Source organism: Geospiza fortis, unplaced genomic scaffold (genome assembly GCF_000277835.1).
Source record: "Geospiza fortis unplaced genomic scaffold, GeoFor_1.0 scaffold12, whole genome shotgun sequence".
In the NCBI taxonomy this organism is placed as follows: domain Eukaryota; kingdom Metazoa; phylum Chordata; class Aves; order Passeriformes; family Thraupidae; genus Geospiza; species Geospiza fortis.
Window position 1 is genome coordinate 3032930 of NW_005054323.1, and position 17453 is coordinate 3050382.

Genomic DNA, 17453 nt, shown 5'->3' on the forward strand with positions numbered 1-17453 from the left:
TCGCTCTGTGGTAATTGTGTGTTACAAAAGGGTAACATCGTCCTGGATACATATGAAGGGCTGCAAAATTAAATTAGCTTGTGAATTTTGCTTCTCAATACTATTATTTTAATGTTTGTTTTTTTAGATGAAATATTGGTGTGACAAATTTCATAAAGTATTTATTTTTCTAACAAAAACCAGTGATTTATTCAAGAAATAGCAATAGACCAGTATCACAGAATTGTTAGGGTTGGAGAGGACCTCTCAAGATCATTCAGTCCGACCTCTCTGCCAAAGCAGGGTCACCGAGAGCAGGTGACACAGGAACACGTGCAGGGGGGTTTTAAATGTCTCCAGAGAGGGAGACTCCACAACCTTCCCAGGCAGCTGTTCCAGTGCTCTACCACCTTCAGTATAAAGAAATTCTTCCTCTTGTTGAGGTGAAACTTCCTGTGTCTCAGTTTATGGCCGTTGCTCCCTCTCTTGTTTCTGGCCACCATTGAAAAGAGTCTGGCACCATCCTCCTGACACCACCTTTGAGATATTTCTATGTATTGATGAGATCCCCTCTCAGTCTTCTCCAGACCAAACAGTCCCAGCTCCCAGAGTCTCTCCTCATCAGAGAGAAGCTCCAGACCCCTGATCATCCTTGTGGCACTCCACTGGACCTTCTCCAGTAGCTCCTTGTCTCCCTTGTGCTGAGGAGCCCAGAACTGGACACAGCACTCCAGGAGTGGCCTCACCAGGGCTGAGCAGAGGGGGAGGATCACCTCCGTGACCTGCTGGTCACACTCTTGCCAATGCACCCCAGGATGACATTGGCCCTGCTGGCCACAGGGGCACTGATGGCTCATGGACAGCTTGTGACCCACCAGGAGTCCCAGGTCCTTTTCCACAGAGCTGCTCTGTAGGAGGTCAGCCCCAGCCTGTGCTGGCACTTGGGGCTGCTCCTCCCCAGGTGCAGGACCTGGCACTTTCCCTTGTTGAGCCTCACCAGGTTTGTCTCTGCCCAACTCTCCAGCTGATCAAGGTCCCATTGAATGGCAGCACAGCTTTCAGGTGGATCAGCCACTGCCCCCAGTTTGGAGTCACCAGGAAACCTGTTGAGGGTGCATTTGATCCCTTCCTTCAGGTCACTGATAAACAAGTTGAATAACATCGGTCCCAGTACTGATGCTTTGGGAATACCACTGACTGCGGGCCTCCTGCTGGACTCTGCTGCACTGATCATGACCCTCTGAGCTCTGCCTTCAGCCAGTTCCTGATCCACCTCACTGTCCATTCCTCTAACTCACATGTCCTGAGCTTACCTATGAGGATGTTACAGGAAAAAAAAAAGCCTTGCTGAAGCTGAGGTAGGCAACATCCACTGCTCTCCTCTTGCTTGTCGACCCATCCTGCTATGCCATCACAGAAGTCTTATTAGATTGGTCCAATCTGGTTTGCTTTCAGTGAATCCATCCTTACTGCTCCTGTGTTCCTGATGACCTTGTCTTCTGTATGCTTTTTGATGGTCTCCGGAATGATCTGTTCCATCACCTTTCCAGGAACTGAGGTGAGGCTGGCTGATTGGCTGGTAGTTTCCCAGGTCTCCTTGTCATTTTTGAAGACAAGAGTGACATTGGCCTTCCTTGAATCATCAGGCAATTCTCCCATTCTCCATCATTTTTCAAACATTATAGAAAGCAGCAGATGGACATCTGCCAGGCTCTCTCATCACCTGTGGGTGGATCCCATGGATTTAAAGTGTTAAATCTGCCTAGCTGATCTCTAACCCAACCCTCGACAGCCAAGGGGAAACCTTCCTTTCTCCAGCCTTCCTCTCTTACTGCTGAGGTCTGGGACTCCTGAGGGCTACTCTCAACAGTAAAGACAAGCAAATAAGACATTCAGTAATTTTACCTTCTCTGTGTCTTCCATCACCAGAACATCCATCTGATTCTGCAGTGGCCCTGCATTTTGCCTAATCTTTCTTTTGCTGCTGATAAAATCATAGAAGCCCTTCTTGCTATCCTTGATGTCCCTTGCCTGTCTCAGTTGCAAGTGGGTCTTGGCCTTCCTCGTATCCCTGCAACTCAGTGCTCCTAGAGACGTTCTGAGTGGCCTGTCCCTTCTTCCATGTTGCATATATTTCTTTCTTGAGTTTGAGTTTTACTGGAAGTTCCATGCTCATACGTGCAAGTCACCTACTCCCTTTGCCCAGTTTCTTTATCATGGGTATACACTAGAGCTTGGAGTGCTTTTAATCAATGTTGCAAAAGCAGGTAGCAGGAACAAGTAAGAATTATGTTTCACCAGCAGATTAGGAAGGCAAAACCTGCATTTAGTATTCTAGAGTTCTTCCATTACTTGTCTATGGGACTGGTTCTTGATTTTTATTAGGTACATGGTTGTTTTGACAAGTGAAATGGAATTTTTTTACTTGTTAGACCTGCTGATGCTTTTTAACATTTACAGCTATTTTTACAACATATTTGGATGAAAAGAACCAGAAAAGTTGCTGACATTTCTTTTAATTTTTTAATGTTTTTCAGGACTGCATATTACACAGGAGTCTCATTGGTGATCTGAAAGCATTCATAGATAAATATGGGTTTGATGTACTTGTCATTTTGGCCAACTGCTTGTCAGATGAGAAGCAAACAAAACAGCAAATAGCAGTATACTCGGAAAATGTAGAGCTAGGCAATCAAGTAAGTACCTGGAAAAAGAATCAAATGTTTTTCCTGGAAAAAAAATGTTGAGGTTTTTTTTAAGTAGTCTATATCAAGATGTTGATTAATTAAGTGACTTCAAAACATAGCAACTGTTGACCAGCAATTGAGCAGCTATTTGAAATGGCTGCATTATTTATATGGTAAGAGAATGAAAGATTATGGTATTTATTATTGCTTCAGACCAAGCTAATAGAAAAAGGTTATAAGAAATACTAAAAGGGGCAGGAATTTTCAATTCAGTTAAAATGGTTTTTTCCCCAGTTTTGACTTGGGTTTGTACTGTGACTTACACAAATGTGTCTTTGGCAATGAGTGATAAGCAAACATCTTGTAAGTGGTAATGACCAGAACTCATATATGTATATGTTATTCCTAAAGAATTCAAACTCTGAAATAAAAAAAAATCATTATTATTCTGTACATTTGTCCAGAGCTAGGTGCTCCCCATGTTTTAAAACTATATATATCCCCAGATGGAAGAGACTATCTCAGTGGCAACTTTCTGAACCTTTTTCTCAGTCTTGAAAACTTATGATTTTTGAGAGGCTAAGTGACTCCATGGTTTTCAAGACCAATATAAATGCATTTATTTATTTTATTAATATAATTACCCCATTCTAGAAGTACATTCACAAATTAATTACATAAATTTTACTCAGATTTCTCAAGGACACGACCAAACATTTTGTTTGGATTTTCTAACAAGAAGTGAACCGAAAAGTCAAGTGGTATAATTTCTGACCAGTCATATAACAAATATTTTGTCTTGATCCTCTTTTGTAATGCATCATCTATTTGGGGATCGTAATAAGGATACTAAAGTGAAATGGTCAAGCAATTGGTTAATAGGAAGAGATAGCTATGGCTGTATTACATGATGAAGTAGTCAGTATGTGCCTTATGTCCATAACTGCAGTGACTTCTGAAATATCCCATTTTTCAACAGATCTGCTGTGAATTAGAAGAATGTCAGAATCCTTGTTTGGAACTGGATCCTCTAGAATGCGAATGTGACCAAATTCTCATTTATCATCAGGAAAATTCTTCAGTGACCTGTGATCAAATTTTTCTTCTAATTAAGGAAGTTATAAATAGAAGGCAACCAGAAATGGTATCAAACAGTAGAACTTCTTCTACTGAAGCTGTTGCTGGAAGTGCTCCACTTTCACAAGGATCTTCTGGTATTATGGAGTTATATGGTTCTGATGTAGAACCACAGCCCAGTTCTGCCAATTTTATAGAAAATCCTCAAGATCTAAATGGGTCTGTGCAAGCCCACATTGATGTTAATGTGGACCTTGTGAGTCCAGACAGCCAAGGAGAGTTCTGTTTTTCTTAGTGATGACAGCCCTGTTGCAGAAGGGGCTGCTTCACATCACAGTCTTCTGCCTGGCTTTGATTCCTACAGCCCTATTCCTGAAGGAACAATAGCTGAAGAGCAAAAGTCTCAGTCAGGAAGCAAGAGCGATAACTTTGATCTTTTCAATTTTGATCTAGCGCCCATGGTTACAGCTCCATCTGAGTCATCTTCTCGTTCTGTTGATTATTCCCCAGCAGATGACTATTTTCTCAATAGTGATTCATCAGAAAGGCATCAGCTCACTCTGAAGAAAAAACTTGATGAGACAAACCTCTTAGAAAATGATACAGTGAAGTATTCAACTGACTTACTTACAACAAAAATTGAGGAAGACAATCTGGCTGAATTTGATGAGAATCCAGGAGAAATGTGTGAGAAAACTTCAAGTTTGATTGATTTTGTGGAAGGTGATTCTTCTTCACCAGAAGTGTTGAAATCTGCTGATTCAAAAATTCCACCAACTCCTATGAATAGTCTTGTAGATACTTCACCATTGGATAATGGGCAGCCTTTAATTTTCTCACAAGATGTCATAAAAAAAATTAATGAAATAGAGGGCACAAATTACTCTCCATCTCATGTTAGATATGGCAGCTGGTGGGATGGCTTTGATCTAGATTCCAGAAATGCTGATGCATGGAGTTCAAGTGAACAGGAATCTGTATTTCAGAGTCCTGTCTTATGGAAAGATTCTAAAGAAAGTCCTTTGCTACAAGAACATACTGATAGAAGAGCCTCAGATTCGGTGTTCCTCCAAAAACAGCCAAAGCAAATGGAGTATATGAAAGCAGGTCTATGGGATAATCAGTTTAAAGAAGATAATTGGAACCATGAGAATCAAGAGGAGAACAGTGAACATTCATGTTTGCAAACTGCTTCTTTAGATGAGACAAAGCAAGAAGTGGAGAGCTTTACAGACCTGTGGAAGGTCAGCCAACCAACACCTGTGATGTCAGATGCATGGTGTAGAGGTGAAGGAAAAGGTAGCCAGCTAGCTGGAGACTCTTACAAAATCTGGACTGAGTTTGATGAAGGAAGTGCTGGTGAATCCTCAGAAGATGTATGGAACATGCCCAAACTAGACAGAGAGTTAAAATCAGTGAATATTCCTGAGGAATGGGCCGTATCAAAAACAGGTTTATCAGATTCTTCAGAAATCACAGTGGACAATGAAATTGAAAATCCAGAAGTGTGGGATAAAGGAAGGTATTATTCAATAGAAGACCGTGGAAAATCTGAAAATATAACTTTTGTTTTCAACAATATGCAAAATAATTCCAAGCTGAACACAGGGGAAAAAGCTTTGTTTGGTGATCCTAAACATAGACCAAAACAATTTGAAAATATAGATACCTGGAATATGTATGATAAAAACATCAGAAAAGAAGTAACAGAAGTGGTGGTGCCCTGGGAGGATACCTTCTTATATAAAAACTCAAATCTTAGTTCATCAAATATAGAGGAAGATTTAGTTGTTTCTCCACCAGACACCAATTATTCAACATCTGATTCATATATATCACCTACATATGTGGAAGATGAAAGAGAAAATGAGGACAAGGATTTTGATGAAGGAACAGTTACTGGTAAATTCATGAACACAAACTTGGCTGAGTCAAAAGTACTTGAGAAATCAACTAAGGAAGCATTGTCTCCTAACAATGTGCCTTTTTCAAATACTAGAAATACAGATGTCTGGAACACTCCCCTGAATAACATCACCCACTTACCAGAAAGAAATTCTGAAATGCCAGTTCTTTCTGCCTCTGCTAAACGTTGCCTTAATTCAGAACAAACAGCTGATCTATGTTTTTCAACTGAAACATGTAGCAGTGAAAATAACTTTCCTGTATCTGAAAACAGAAGAGTAATACTGGCATATAATCAAACAGTGAATGACTTATCACCATCACAGAATGAATTAAATACTGGACAGAGAGCAGCTGATGAGGCAGAAGCAGTGGGCAGTGTTCCTGTAGAAGACACAAACACCTCTGTGCCAGCTTCAGAAAATGAGAATGGTTTGGATCTGAAAATATGTGACTTAGGGAGTGAGATACTTAGTGAGAATGCAGCACAAACCACTGCCAGTATTGACGAAGAGCTGGGTATTCAGGATTCAGTGCACCAGCTGGACTCATGGGGTTTACAGAGTGAGCAGGGTTGTGAGGAAGGCTGGGATAATGCCACTGTCATCTCTAAGGAAGGAGAAGAATGTAAGAGAACACATGTGACAAATGGGCAGCAGATGATTGATGACATTTGTAATAAACCAGTGCAAGAGGGCAATGAATCTTCAGGTAAAACGGATTTGGAAGAAAATGAACCAACAACTGAAGTTGCCACCTCCCCAGAAAAACAGAGAAATAGTGTTAGTTTGGAAGTATTAATCACAGAGAATGTGTCATTTTCCAACCAAAGTAATCCAGTTAGCCAGGAAGAGAGAAAAGACATGTTGCAGAACAGTTTAGAATCTTCAAGTATTTCTGAAGGAGGCAGAGATTATGAATTTTTTGATGACCTCTTACCACAAAAGTACAATTATAGTGAAATGTCACAGCTGCTTTGTGAGGAAGCTGGAAAAGAGGCTACAGTGACAGAGGATGCAACAAGTCCCAAGATGGAAAGTATTTATGAAAGTTCTGATAAGGGTAGTGATAATCCTGAGAATAATTCTTCTAAAATACCTGGAAGCTCAGGTGTCCGGAATGACTCTGGAAAGAATGTTTGCGGCCAAGCCATATCAATTCTTTTCATGGATAAAATACAAGAAACTCTTGGAGAAGGGCAAGAATGCTTACATGAAGTGACTCCTAACCATCCAGACATTTGTAATTCTGATTTACTGTATTTTAAAAATAGCTTAGAACTGATGAGGACAAATGAAAATTCTTTCACAGATGAGTTTAAGAAAAATCCTTCTGGATTTGTTAGTGTTCCTGATATTACACATATGTCTGTGGTGGAAAATTCATTTTCACTTGAAATAGCTTCGGGAAGAAATGAAAACTCTGAAAATGTAGAACCTGCAACTAATCTTTGTGGAGAGCCATTTGCAGTGCTTAATGACAATTTTCCCCAAACTGCTTGGCATTCACAGCCGTGTGAAGATTTGCAGTCTCCTGGAACAAGTCCTGAGGCAAGCGAAGTCCTTGAAATAGCAAATACCACAAGCAGTCTTTCAAAAGATATACAGATCAAAAGCTATTTGGAAGAAGATAATATGTGGAGTAATTCAATAAATTATTATACACACTCAAGTGGAACAAGTCCTGACTTAAGTGATACATCTGTGAATGTGTGGGGAGACCTTCCAGTTGCTAGTCATCATGAAAGAAGCAGGGATGTGTGGGAGATGAAAAATAATAAAAATCTTGTGGATTCCTTTAAAAAGCAGGAATTTGGGAATGAATATGAAGAAGGATTTGAAACAAGTGGCGAAGAAAACAAAGTTCCTAAAAGCTTAGATTTTTGGAATGCCCATGTAGATGATGATACTGTATCTTCTTTATCAAGTCCTGAGATAAATGAGGATTCAGAGAATTCAGAGGCATGTCCAGAAGTGATTAATGAAGATTCAGTGTGTGAAAACAAACAGCACAAAGCCGCTGAAAATGAAGAGGGTCATGATCAGTCCAATGCAACAAGTCCTGAAGCTAATGAAGACAGTTTAGGTGCAAAAACTAAGATGGGAGAGAATGTCCTTGTAAGCACCTTCAGTGAAAATTCTGAAACAATTGAAGCCAAAAAGGTATTGCAGGAGGATGGGTCTGTTGACTTTATTGATCATAAGACTACTCAACTTACTACAGGCCACTGTGAAACACTTGATGAAGTAACTCAGGTGAGTATTTTCAATGAAAAACCAGATAGTGGGAAAGACTTATATTTGTATCAAATGAATGAAGATCCTGCTTTGACTTCTGCTGCTGGCAATAAAGAAGAGCATTCTTCAAAAGCTGTAGATAGGTGGAGCATGTCACTGGAAGCTGATTCAAGAACTAATCCAAAATCCACAGTAGGAACATCTGATTTTCTAGACAACAGTTCAGATTGGTGGAGTTCACAACCTTGTGAAGAAAAGCAATTGGAAGATGAGTATTCTGGTTCAAGTCACTCTGTAACAAATCAGCTAGGAAATAGTAAAGAGTACTTCTGTGGTTCCCCTTCACAAGATGAAGAACTAACAGAAGCACATTTCACAGATACAAGTAATGATGAAAATCCACCTGCCCCCCTGTACTCTGATGAAAAAGAAAATGAAAGACTAGTACAATCTATCAATAGTCCTGGTGGTCAGATAAATGAAGACACTTCACAGTTCAATCGATTTGATTCTTTCACACTGGATAAAGAAGAAAGGGTGTTGATAAAGCAGTTGTTTTCTACAGATGAGGAAAATCAATTGACTCCACAAAACTCTTTTTCAGATGAGGAACAAGCTATACCAGTTGAAGCAATCACTGTACTGGATCTACCAAAAGACAATGAGGGAAATGCAAGTCTCACTCCTCAAGGACAGCAGGAAGACACCTGTGAAAGAGTAGAAGTGCACAACTCCATGCCAGGTGCTTCCACTGTAGAAGACTTATCTTTTGAAATGGCAGAAGAGTCAAGCCCAGAGTGGAATATATTAGTTCCCCAAACTGCACTTATCCCAGATATTTTACAGGATAACACACAAGGAAGCAATCAGCAGTTTTCAGTGGAACCTGACCTGTGGACTAATGCTGAGGAGATTGTCACTTTGAAATCAGATGTTGAAAATCCTGATATTTTAAGTCACTGTGACCAAGACAATGGTTCAGAGTTGTCAAGCAGTCCTGATGTGTGCCAGGAATATGGAGCTAAGAATGTCTCTATCCCATCTTCTCAGGTTGCAGTGGAGCCTGAAGACAAAGACAGTCAGCCAATTCATACAAAATCAAATGTGAATAAAGAGGCAGATTTTGATTCAAAGTGTCAGTTAGTAATGCAGAATGAGATGCACTCTGAAAATGGTAGCCCCCAGGACTATAAACCAGTAAAGGCCAGTGAATTCTATCAGCTTATCTCCTCTAATCCTCAGGAGCCTCCTGAATTTGCAATTCCAGAAGAATATAGTCTAGAAAATAAGCTGGTTTTTGACCCTGTTGAGTCAACTGAAATTGCCAGTGAAGTTATAAAAGTGACATCCTTAGATGTGAAAGACATGTTCCATGGAAGTTTCACCAATGCACGCCATCAAGGAGCACCATCTGATACAGCTCAAATAGCGACCTCTCAAATGCATTTGCTTCCCGTGTATTTCAATCAACCTGACAGGGAAGAACAAAGCTTAAAAGAAATTAGTACCTTGGGTGAAGTTGTAAAATATTCTGGTGTTGATCATACAGCAATAACTGGTGTTGAGCTAGATAGGTCAGAAGAATGTGTGGGTGACTCTGACACAGGGATAGAACATAGTATCAGGGACACCTCAGTGACTAATGTCCTGGCAGGCACGTGTGGTGGAATGAACATACTGATGCTGCTAGGCAGTGAGGCAGCAGAAGGGAAGTCAGAGTTCTACCTAGTGGTAATGAAGGTGATGAATCTGATTCAAATAATCAACTGTTTGATGATACAGCAAAAGAATATGAAGCTGTAATTGAAAATTATGTTCCTGTGCTTAAGGAAATACCCAATGACCAATCACCAACAGTATGTACTCCTCCATCCTCTGCCTCTTTTGATGCTGAACCCTCTGGCAGCAGAGAGAATGCAAACGGTGAGCTCTTGTTACAGCAGCCATTTTATGACAGTGTTTCTTTGGAAAAACAATTGCCACTGTCGGCTCCTCTGGAAGGTGCAGAGGGCATCCTAATGACTGAAGATAAGGTGTCTGAGACATCAACAGAGTGTCTTGAGGAAAATCATACCTCAGTACCATCCCTCTCCATGTCTGAAGTAACTCCCCCAGATTCTGATTTCTTGACAGGAAAATCTGAAACAGAAACAACCGATCCTGACTCACCACAAGGTGGAGATAGAAGATCATGTGATGGTAAGAAAATCTGCTTTCCAGGGCAAATACATAGGACAGAGAAAGGAGGAAGTATTTCTATGAAGCCTGTGAGGAGGAGGCTTTGAGTGAAGTGAGAAGTTTGTGTGTCTCCCTAATGTGCAGAACATTTCTTGTGGAAAGAGCTCTAGTGTCATTCTCTAGATGATGCCTTGAGAGGCTGCCTGGAACAGAGGTTAGACAGAGTTAAAGGAATAAAGTAGGTATTTATTAAAAAGCCTTCAAAGGGTGCATCTTGGGCTGTACAAGAGCCCAGCCATGGCTGCACCCAAGATGGACCCAAGACGGACCTAAGATGGACAACTGGTCACGAGTTTTCACACTTTAAAAAGTTTTCGTCCATTTACATATTGGGGTTAATTGTCCAATTACAGCTTAATGATATGAAGTCCTATCCACTCCTCTCCTCAGTTTGCTGTTGTTGACACTTTTCGGGCCTGAGGCTGTAACGGTGTCCTTGGTTCTCAGGCTGGAAAAGGATTGTTTTGTCTGACTAAACTGTGAGGAGAACTTACTAACACTTTATATGGAGTTCAGAGTTGCATACTAATGCAGTACAGAATCTGGAAAATATGAAAGCTAAAACTTTAGGCATCACAGGCATATCTAAAGCTTTTAAACACTGAAGTAATATAATTTCTGTTGTTTGTACAGGGCCTAGCCTATGGGACACTGAATTGTTTGTGCCTTGGAGATGATTGCTGTGTTAATGTGTAACCTTTAACAATAATGATGATGGTGATGATGTTATAAAATTCAAGTACATATTAACAGAGCAAAGCAAACTGAAAAGAGCTTTATCTCACAGTACTGATTAAAGCATACTATGGTGACTAAATCAGTAATTCAGAAATTTAAAAGAGTTTTTATTTGCCTGTTCTTTTAGAAGCTGTCACTGACTCCCTGCTTTGCAGAGAGGAAAAACTGAGACATTCCCAGAAGAGCCCTGAACTGGAAAGTACAGACAATAAAGAAGATGTGAGCATGCAGGTGCTCCCAGCTTCACTGGAGATGGATTACATCCATGTTACTAAGGAAGAAAAAACACCTGCAACAAATGATGCCCTTGAAAGAAGCAAAACTAATTTTGCATTTCAAGAATCTCATGAAGGCTTTTCACCAGGCTCCTTGGATGCTTTTCCAATATCCATTTCAAATGAAAGCAAAGATCATCTTGTTTGTGAGACTGGATTGGATGCTGTTCACTTAGAAGAGAAAAATTCTTCTGCTGTGCCTCAGAAGCTGGATGGTGAAAGGAAATCACAGGAAAGCTGTGGGCAAGACGAGGGTTGGATTATATTGGGACAAAATGAAATAAGTGACATATCACCTGAAGAAATTCCTGCCAAGACAGAGATGCCAAAATCAGAGTCCGGACATCCTGGTGAGGAACTGGCATCTGTTGTAGCACAGGAATTGATTCTTGACACTTGGACAGAATTTCAGGTAGAAACTCCGCTTCAGAAATCTTTCGAACATGAAAGCTGTTCTCCTTCAGATGGCCTGGCTGCTGAGAATGTGAGTTTGGACATTGCAGGAACATCAGAGTTGCAGGTAGTTGGTGGTGATAGTACATGGGAAGCAAATTTTCAGCAGAGGCTTGGGAATAATGTAGCAACAGAACAAGAAATGAAGGAGGAAATGGTTCTTCTCAACAGTGACAGAGAATTGAATCAAAAATCAGGGTAAGTAAAAATCAACTTATTTTCTTTCAAAAGTCTTCTGTTCATTTGTTACTTATGTTGTTGAGGTGTGTGCCATTATGAATAGATTACAAGACTTTCAAGTCTGAAGTATGCAAAATATTATTTAACTATCAATGTATTACTTCCTTTCTGTAAACAGATTGTTGGTTCTTCGTTGCTTGATATGAGCCAAATTAGAGTTGTTTTGCAATTGATTTGAAGGTTACTTTCTTGCAGGACTAAATCTGTCTTCCTTCTGTGAAGTCCCACTGATTGTGTTACCTACCTTTAAATTTGAAACAGATATGGCCAGGGCATACAGGCCCAAGCCAGGTACTGATGGTGTTGCCAGTATATGATGAGATTATGGAGGGACTGAAGTGAAGTACTATCTCAGCCCAATGCAAATCTGTTGAGAAGTTAGAAAGGAGGAAGTCAAGGCCCAGAGTCAGAAAAACATGCTGCTTGTAGAGGAAAGAAAAGCATGAAGGAAAGTTGTGATCTTTGTGATTATTTTCAAGCTCTAGTCATATCAGAGGAGCATTTATGACTGTTGGAATTGAACTGGTGATTGAAGCAGATTGAGTGAGTACATGTGGACCTGGTTTTGGATGGACATGCAGTCTCTGTGCTGGCAGTATTCCTCCTGCCAAGTGACTCTGTGCTGTGTCATCAGATGGGGTGAGGGGTGGCCCTCCTGGCTCCATTTACTGTAGTGTATTGTTGGAGAGGGTGCTTCCATTGTTGACCTCTCTTCCTTTGCAAACAGCAGGCTGCCATCAAGGGACAGGGAAATCTTCAGAAGCGTTAGCAGAAGGTGAGTACTCATCAGACCTGTAGAGCCTGAAGTAAACCAAATATCGAGTGCTTGACCTTGGAACTAGCCAAAGTATGGTGGGTTGGCACAGCATTTCTGTCGCACCCAATCCTCTAAGCTTCTAAATTCCATTCCAGAAGGAAAAGTGTAAATTTTGAAATTTCCTATAAAAGAGAAATCTGGGAGAAGCCAAACAAGCAAAATTTCCAAGCAGCTGTTTTGTGTCCATGTTGTTGTTTGGAAGGGTGGCTTAGGATCTGCAAATCTAGGAAAGGGAGATGTCCTTTGACCTGGAGGTGCTTTGTTTGTTAGCCCTGGAAGCCATTTTCTGGTGTTACCTCTGCAGAGTTTCACTGGGAGTTCATGAAAGACAACTGATTTCAATTAGTAGAGATGCTTTTTTGACAAACCATGCATTTCTAGTAAAAAAATCTTAGAATAATGAAATGCCTACCAGTTCTGCTCACAGCCAGTAATGACTGGGACAGGAAACAGGAAGAGCTGTTTAGAGGTGCTGGCTAGTTGCAAGCTTGCAAATCTGATATTAAGAAATCGTCTGTTATTTCCTCTGTCTCCCATAAAGCATTTTAAATTAAAACCAGGCAGATGCTGGCCCAGTCTAAGTCATACTGATTAATTACATGCAGGCAGCATCCTAGGGATTTGACTTGTCATACTTACATTCCCATGATGTAGAGAGGAAAAGAAAACTCTAGCTATCTGATTTAGAATTATTTGTAAGTAAACCAGCTCATTTTCAACTTGAGATAACTTTGATGCAATAAGACTCTTAGCCACCTCAGGAAAAAAATCTGATTTTTGAACTTAGACTGGTACTAGAAAAAAACATTTCTATGCTGTAAATTTATAGGGGTGGGTTAACATTTTATTGCTATAAATTGTTATATCCATTTTGAGAAGAGCTCTGCTGTTTTTTAGGAACTTTGAAGTACTACTCAACAATAGTTCACATTGGAATTTTGCATGCAGTACATTCATTATTCTTAGAACTTAGTGTATTTGCTTAGGGTAATTCCCACATTAAAATCCAAAATTGTACCATGTTAATGTTCTTGTGTTTTCAATAAAAAATTAAATGTGTGATGGAATGTGGTACATCCTGCAAGAAAAAGATAAAATAATTCTTGGTATGGAATATATGTCATCACTATAGCTTCTAGTTTAGTCTTTTGTCTTATCTTACTTAGAAGTTGTTTAATACTAAATGCCTTTTTAGTCAATAGCAGTGGCTATTTCTGTCCATTACACTACTAATACAGATGCCCAGAGAAGCAAAGTAAGGAACTTATTCAGCTTCCACATTGACAATTGATTGTGGGAGCATGGAACCAGTAAAATCTACTTTGCTTTGGGTTTAAGTTTTCTTGTTAGATTTTTTTCTTGGTAAGTTGTGAACTTTAGTGGAAGTTTCTTCCAGCATTAATTTTATTAAAAGTAATTAATCCTCTTCTGTGAGGATTTTGTATGTAATAGAGATTGCTTTTGCAGTGTGGTTTTCCTCTCAGTTTCCCCTCTGCTTGATAGTTGATATTCAATAAACTTGTAGTAAGCGTATATCTTTGGTCAGTTAGGTAAAGACTTCAGACTTCCTAGGAGAACAGACATATGCATCCCTGTACATGCCCACAGCATGATCACAGAGGCCTTGATTCCTTCGAAACCAAAGCAAACACACAGAAAAAATACTATGATGAAACACATACAGGAATCATTATTTCTAGATGATATGCCCATTTAATGAAAGCTCTTATATAAACAGATGAAAAACTAGCAACTGACATGGTAGAAGTGTGTAATTCGAAATGCTTTCTTAATGTATTTAATTGACAGTTTTAAAAACAGAAGTTCCTTCTTAAAACATAACTCAGTATGCAACTTTTGACTTTTTAGTCTGAAATTAACTGCCATTCATGGCCAGTGAAGTTTAAAATAATGTGATGCAGCAGTGCTGCCAGCCTATGGGAGGTTAGTGAAGGAAGACTGGTGTCATCACATAAGAGAGGAAACTAAGGCTTTTCTGATTGTTGCAGTACAATTTCTGGAAGGTATATGATGGTACTAGTCATCAGGCTCTGAGTCTGCCAAAGACTTACATCAAAGTAGGATGAAAAGAAACTCTTTAGTGTGAGGGTGGTGAGGCACTGGAACAGGTTGCCCGGAATAGCTGTGAATGCTCCATCCTTGGAAGTGTGCAGAGCCAGGCTGGATGGAGCACTGAGCAACCTGATGTAGTGGCAAGTGTCCCTTCTCCAGTCAAGTGGTTTGGAACCAGGTGATCTCTGAGGTCCCTTCGAACCCAAATCATTCTGTGGTTCTATCACCTTAGAAAAATAAAGAAATATATCATTTGTATTTAAACTCAAACCCAGCCAATGAACAGCTGAAGTAGTTTATGAAGGCACTTACTTAGTAACTGTCTTGTAATCCCTTTTATATCCATATGTCTCTGTTTAGGAAAAAAATTAAAGGTTCCAACTTGTGCTGTGCTGAAGTAGGTTCCTTTTGTAGTGGAATAAGGGTCTGTGCAGGATGCAGTTTGCATTGTTTTCTGCTTACATCCAGCAGATATCTGTCACTTCTTTTAATAAAATTGCCTGTTACACAGAAGAAATGTTGGAACTCTGATGGCTGAAAACTTGGAGCTTTCTGAATTTGAGGGTGCCAAGTAAAAACCTTGTTTGACCTGAGACCTTGGAAAAGGCTTCAAAAATTGAGTAATAGCACAGAAACAGTGTGTGTGTAGTTTGGATAGTATTATGTGATCTCACATGGTGAAAAAACTTGGATTTGGGATTTTAGTATATGATGATATATGGGAGCCAAGATGGAGAATTTTGGGTGTGGGTTAGTTGTCTTTTTGCACCTTCTTCATTCTTCTTCATGAATCTGGGTAGTTTTCTCTGACTGGGTGAAAGATGTCTGTGTTGCAGGTTTCGGGTCATCATAATTGGGTTAGAAGCATAAATAATATAGATATGAACTGTTTATTGGATAATTGGGACTTACATAGCCTTGAATAGACACCATTTTAGCTCACTTTCTCGACTTGCTAGAGAGAGCTCACATCTCATGAGTTTCTGATAGATAAGGATAATAAACTTCGGACTCAGACTTCAAAAACGATGTCTCCTCAGTTTTATTTGCCCTGACCTTGGAGCAAAAAAGAGCCTGAAATTCCAACACAGAGGGCATTAAGGTTTTGAAACAGAAAGCATTAACAAAAAGTAGAATGAGGAAGTACCTTAAAATCTTGATGTTTGCTAGTCACTGCCCTTTGTCCCAATGTCACACATAACAACTCTCAAAGGTGTTTTAAAGAAGTCTATGGCTAGGGGTGAAGTTCTTCTATCCTCTCCTGTTCTATTTCCGCAAGGAAAAGCTTCAGGAGGGAGTGAAGAATAAGGCTATTTACTAGTATTAAAACACTGGAGAAAAGAAATCAGCTTATCTCAGAAATGCACAAACACCGAAAGTAACAAACCCTAGAGCTTCTTTGGACTCCTAAAAAAATAAAAAAGATTTCATAGCTCATTACTAAGGTCAGTCTTTCCAGAAAGAAAACAGCTTTTTATACAGCATGTTAGGTGGGCAGGATTACATACTTTGCTGCTGCCGACTGGAGGTGTGCCAGCAGTAAAATTTATGAAGATGGGAGGTAATTTTGTTCTTGATAAAAGGTGTCTTGTCTTACAGAGCTATATGAAGTTTGGTGGTGATGAATTGGTCAGGAGGCAGAGGGAGAACACTGCAGATGGCTATGCTAGTTTTTACCGAGCGTATTCCTCAGAGTATTTTAGTGGCTGTGTATACCTGATCATTCTTGCTTTTACATTTGTTGTAGGGCAGTATTATCTTTTCCTTATTAGAAGGAGTTAGAAAAAGCTGAACAAAATACTATTAAATGATGTATTGACTTGAGGTACAAGAAGCAGTGAGAACAGTAGAAGTAAGAACAGAGATATTTGGAAGGTTTGAGGGAGAGCTTAGAAAACTCATGGCAAAACTGAGCAGAAGACAACTTCCTTTGAAGAACTTCCACAATGTATTTGACCTGCTAGAATAAGACTTCAAAAGAAAGCTTCATTTATCTTTCTGATAGCATTTTCTCAAAGTAACAGGAGTAATTATTTTCTGCTCACATGTATAATGATGTTTTGGAAAAGATAGTTCTTCCGCTGCCTCTATGAAATATCCCTCTTTGACCACTAGGATACAGCTGGCTATTAAAATTGCCCAGTAGAGGAAACAGTCCAGTGTTTTATTAATAGAAAAGCCTGCTTTCATCGCATTCCCCTGTGCTTGCCAGTGAATAAAGATACTCAAATTTAATTAAAGAAAAATATGTGTTACAAGATTAATAAGAATTCTGAGATGACTCTGCTGTCTCTGTGACTTAGCCAAATACAAATAAATCTCAAAGCCATTAATTATTTGAGTCAATATCCATGCCCAGTACTGAAATTAAATACTGACAAACTGGTACCCAGGAAAAAACTCACATTGATTCCAGTGACCAAAGGTTTCACCAAATATTTTCTCAAAATGTCTCCTCTGTCATCCCAAAGCTAGAATAAGGCAGTGAGTTAGAGATGCCAGGTTTGCCTTATTCTTCTTTGGACAAAGCAGGGATGCTATATATAGGATGCTTAAAGACTTGAAAATCTTGTTGTTGTAGGAAAAAATAAGGTAACGTTTACTTCCCTTTGAATGCCTATTTCCTTTTTTTTTCTTGGAAACCTGTGGGGCTGCCATCTTTCACTTCTGTCAGGATTGTTTATTAATTGGCCAGATCCACTGGAAAGAAGTTCCAGGCACTCTGGGGACAGGG

The 17453-nt window shown here is 39.7% G+C and overlaps 1 protein-coding gene across 1 annotated transcript in view; it reads left to right on the forward strand.

Annotated features, from left to right (window-relative positions):
- The window catches only part of PRUNE2 (prune homolog 2 with BCH domain), a 102587-nt gene that overhangs the window by 45402 nt on the left and 39732 nt on the right, over window positions 1-17453 (forward strand). The window contains 6 exon segments of the mRNA XM_031056878.1: window positions 2517-2675; window positions 3646-4013; window positions 4015-9602; window positions 9605-10084; window positions 10989-11787; window positions 12557-12604. Coding sequence (XP_030912738.1) covers window positions 2517-2675; window positions 3646-4013; window positions 4015-9602; window positions 9605-10084; window positions 10989-11787; window positions 12557-12604 — 7442 coding nt within the window.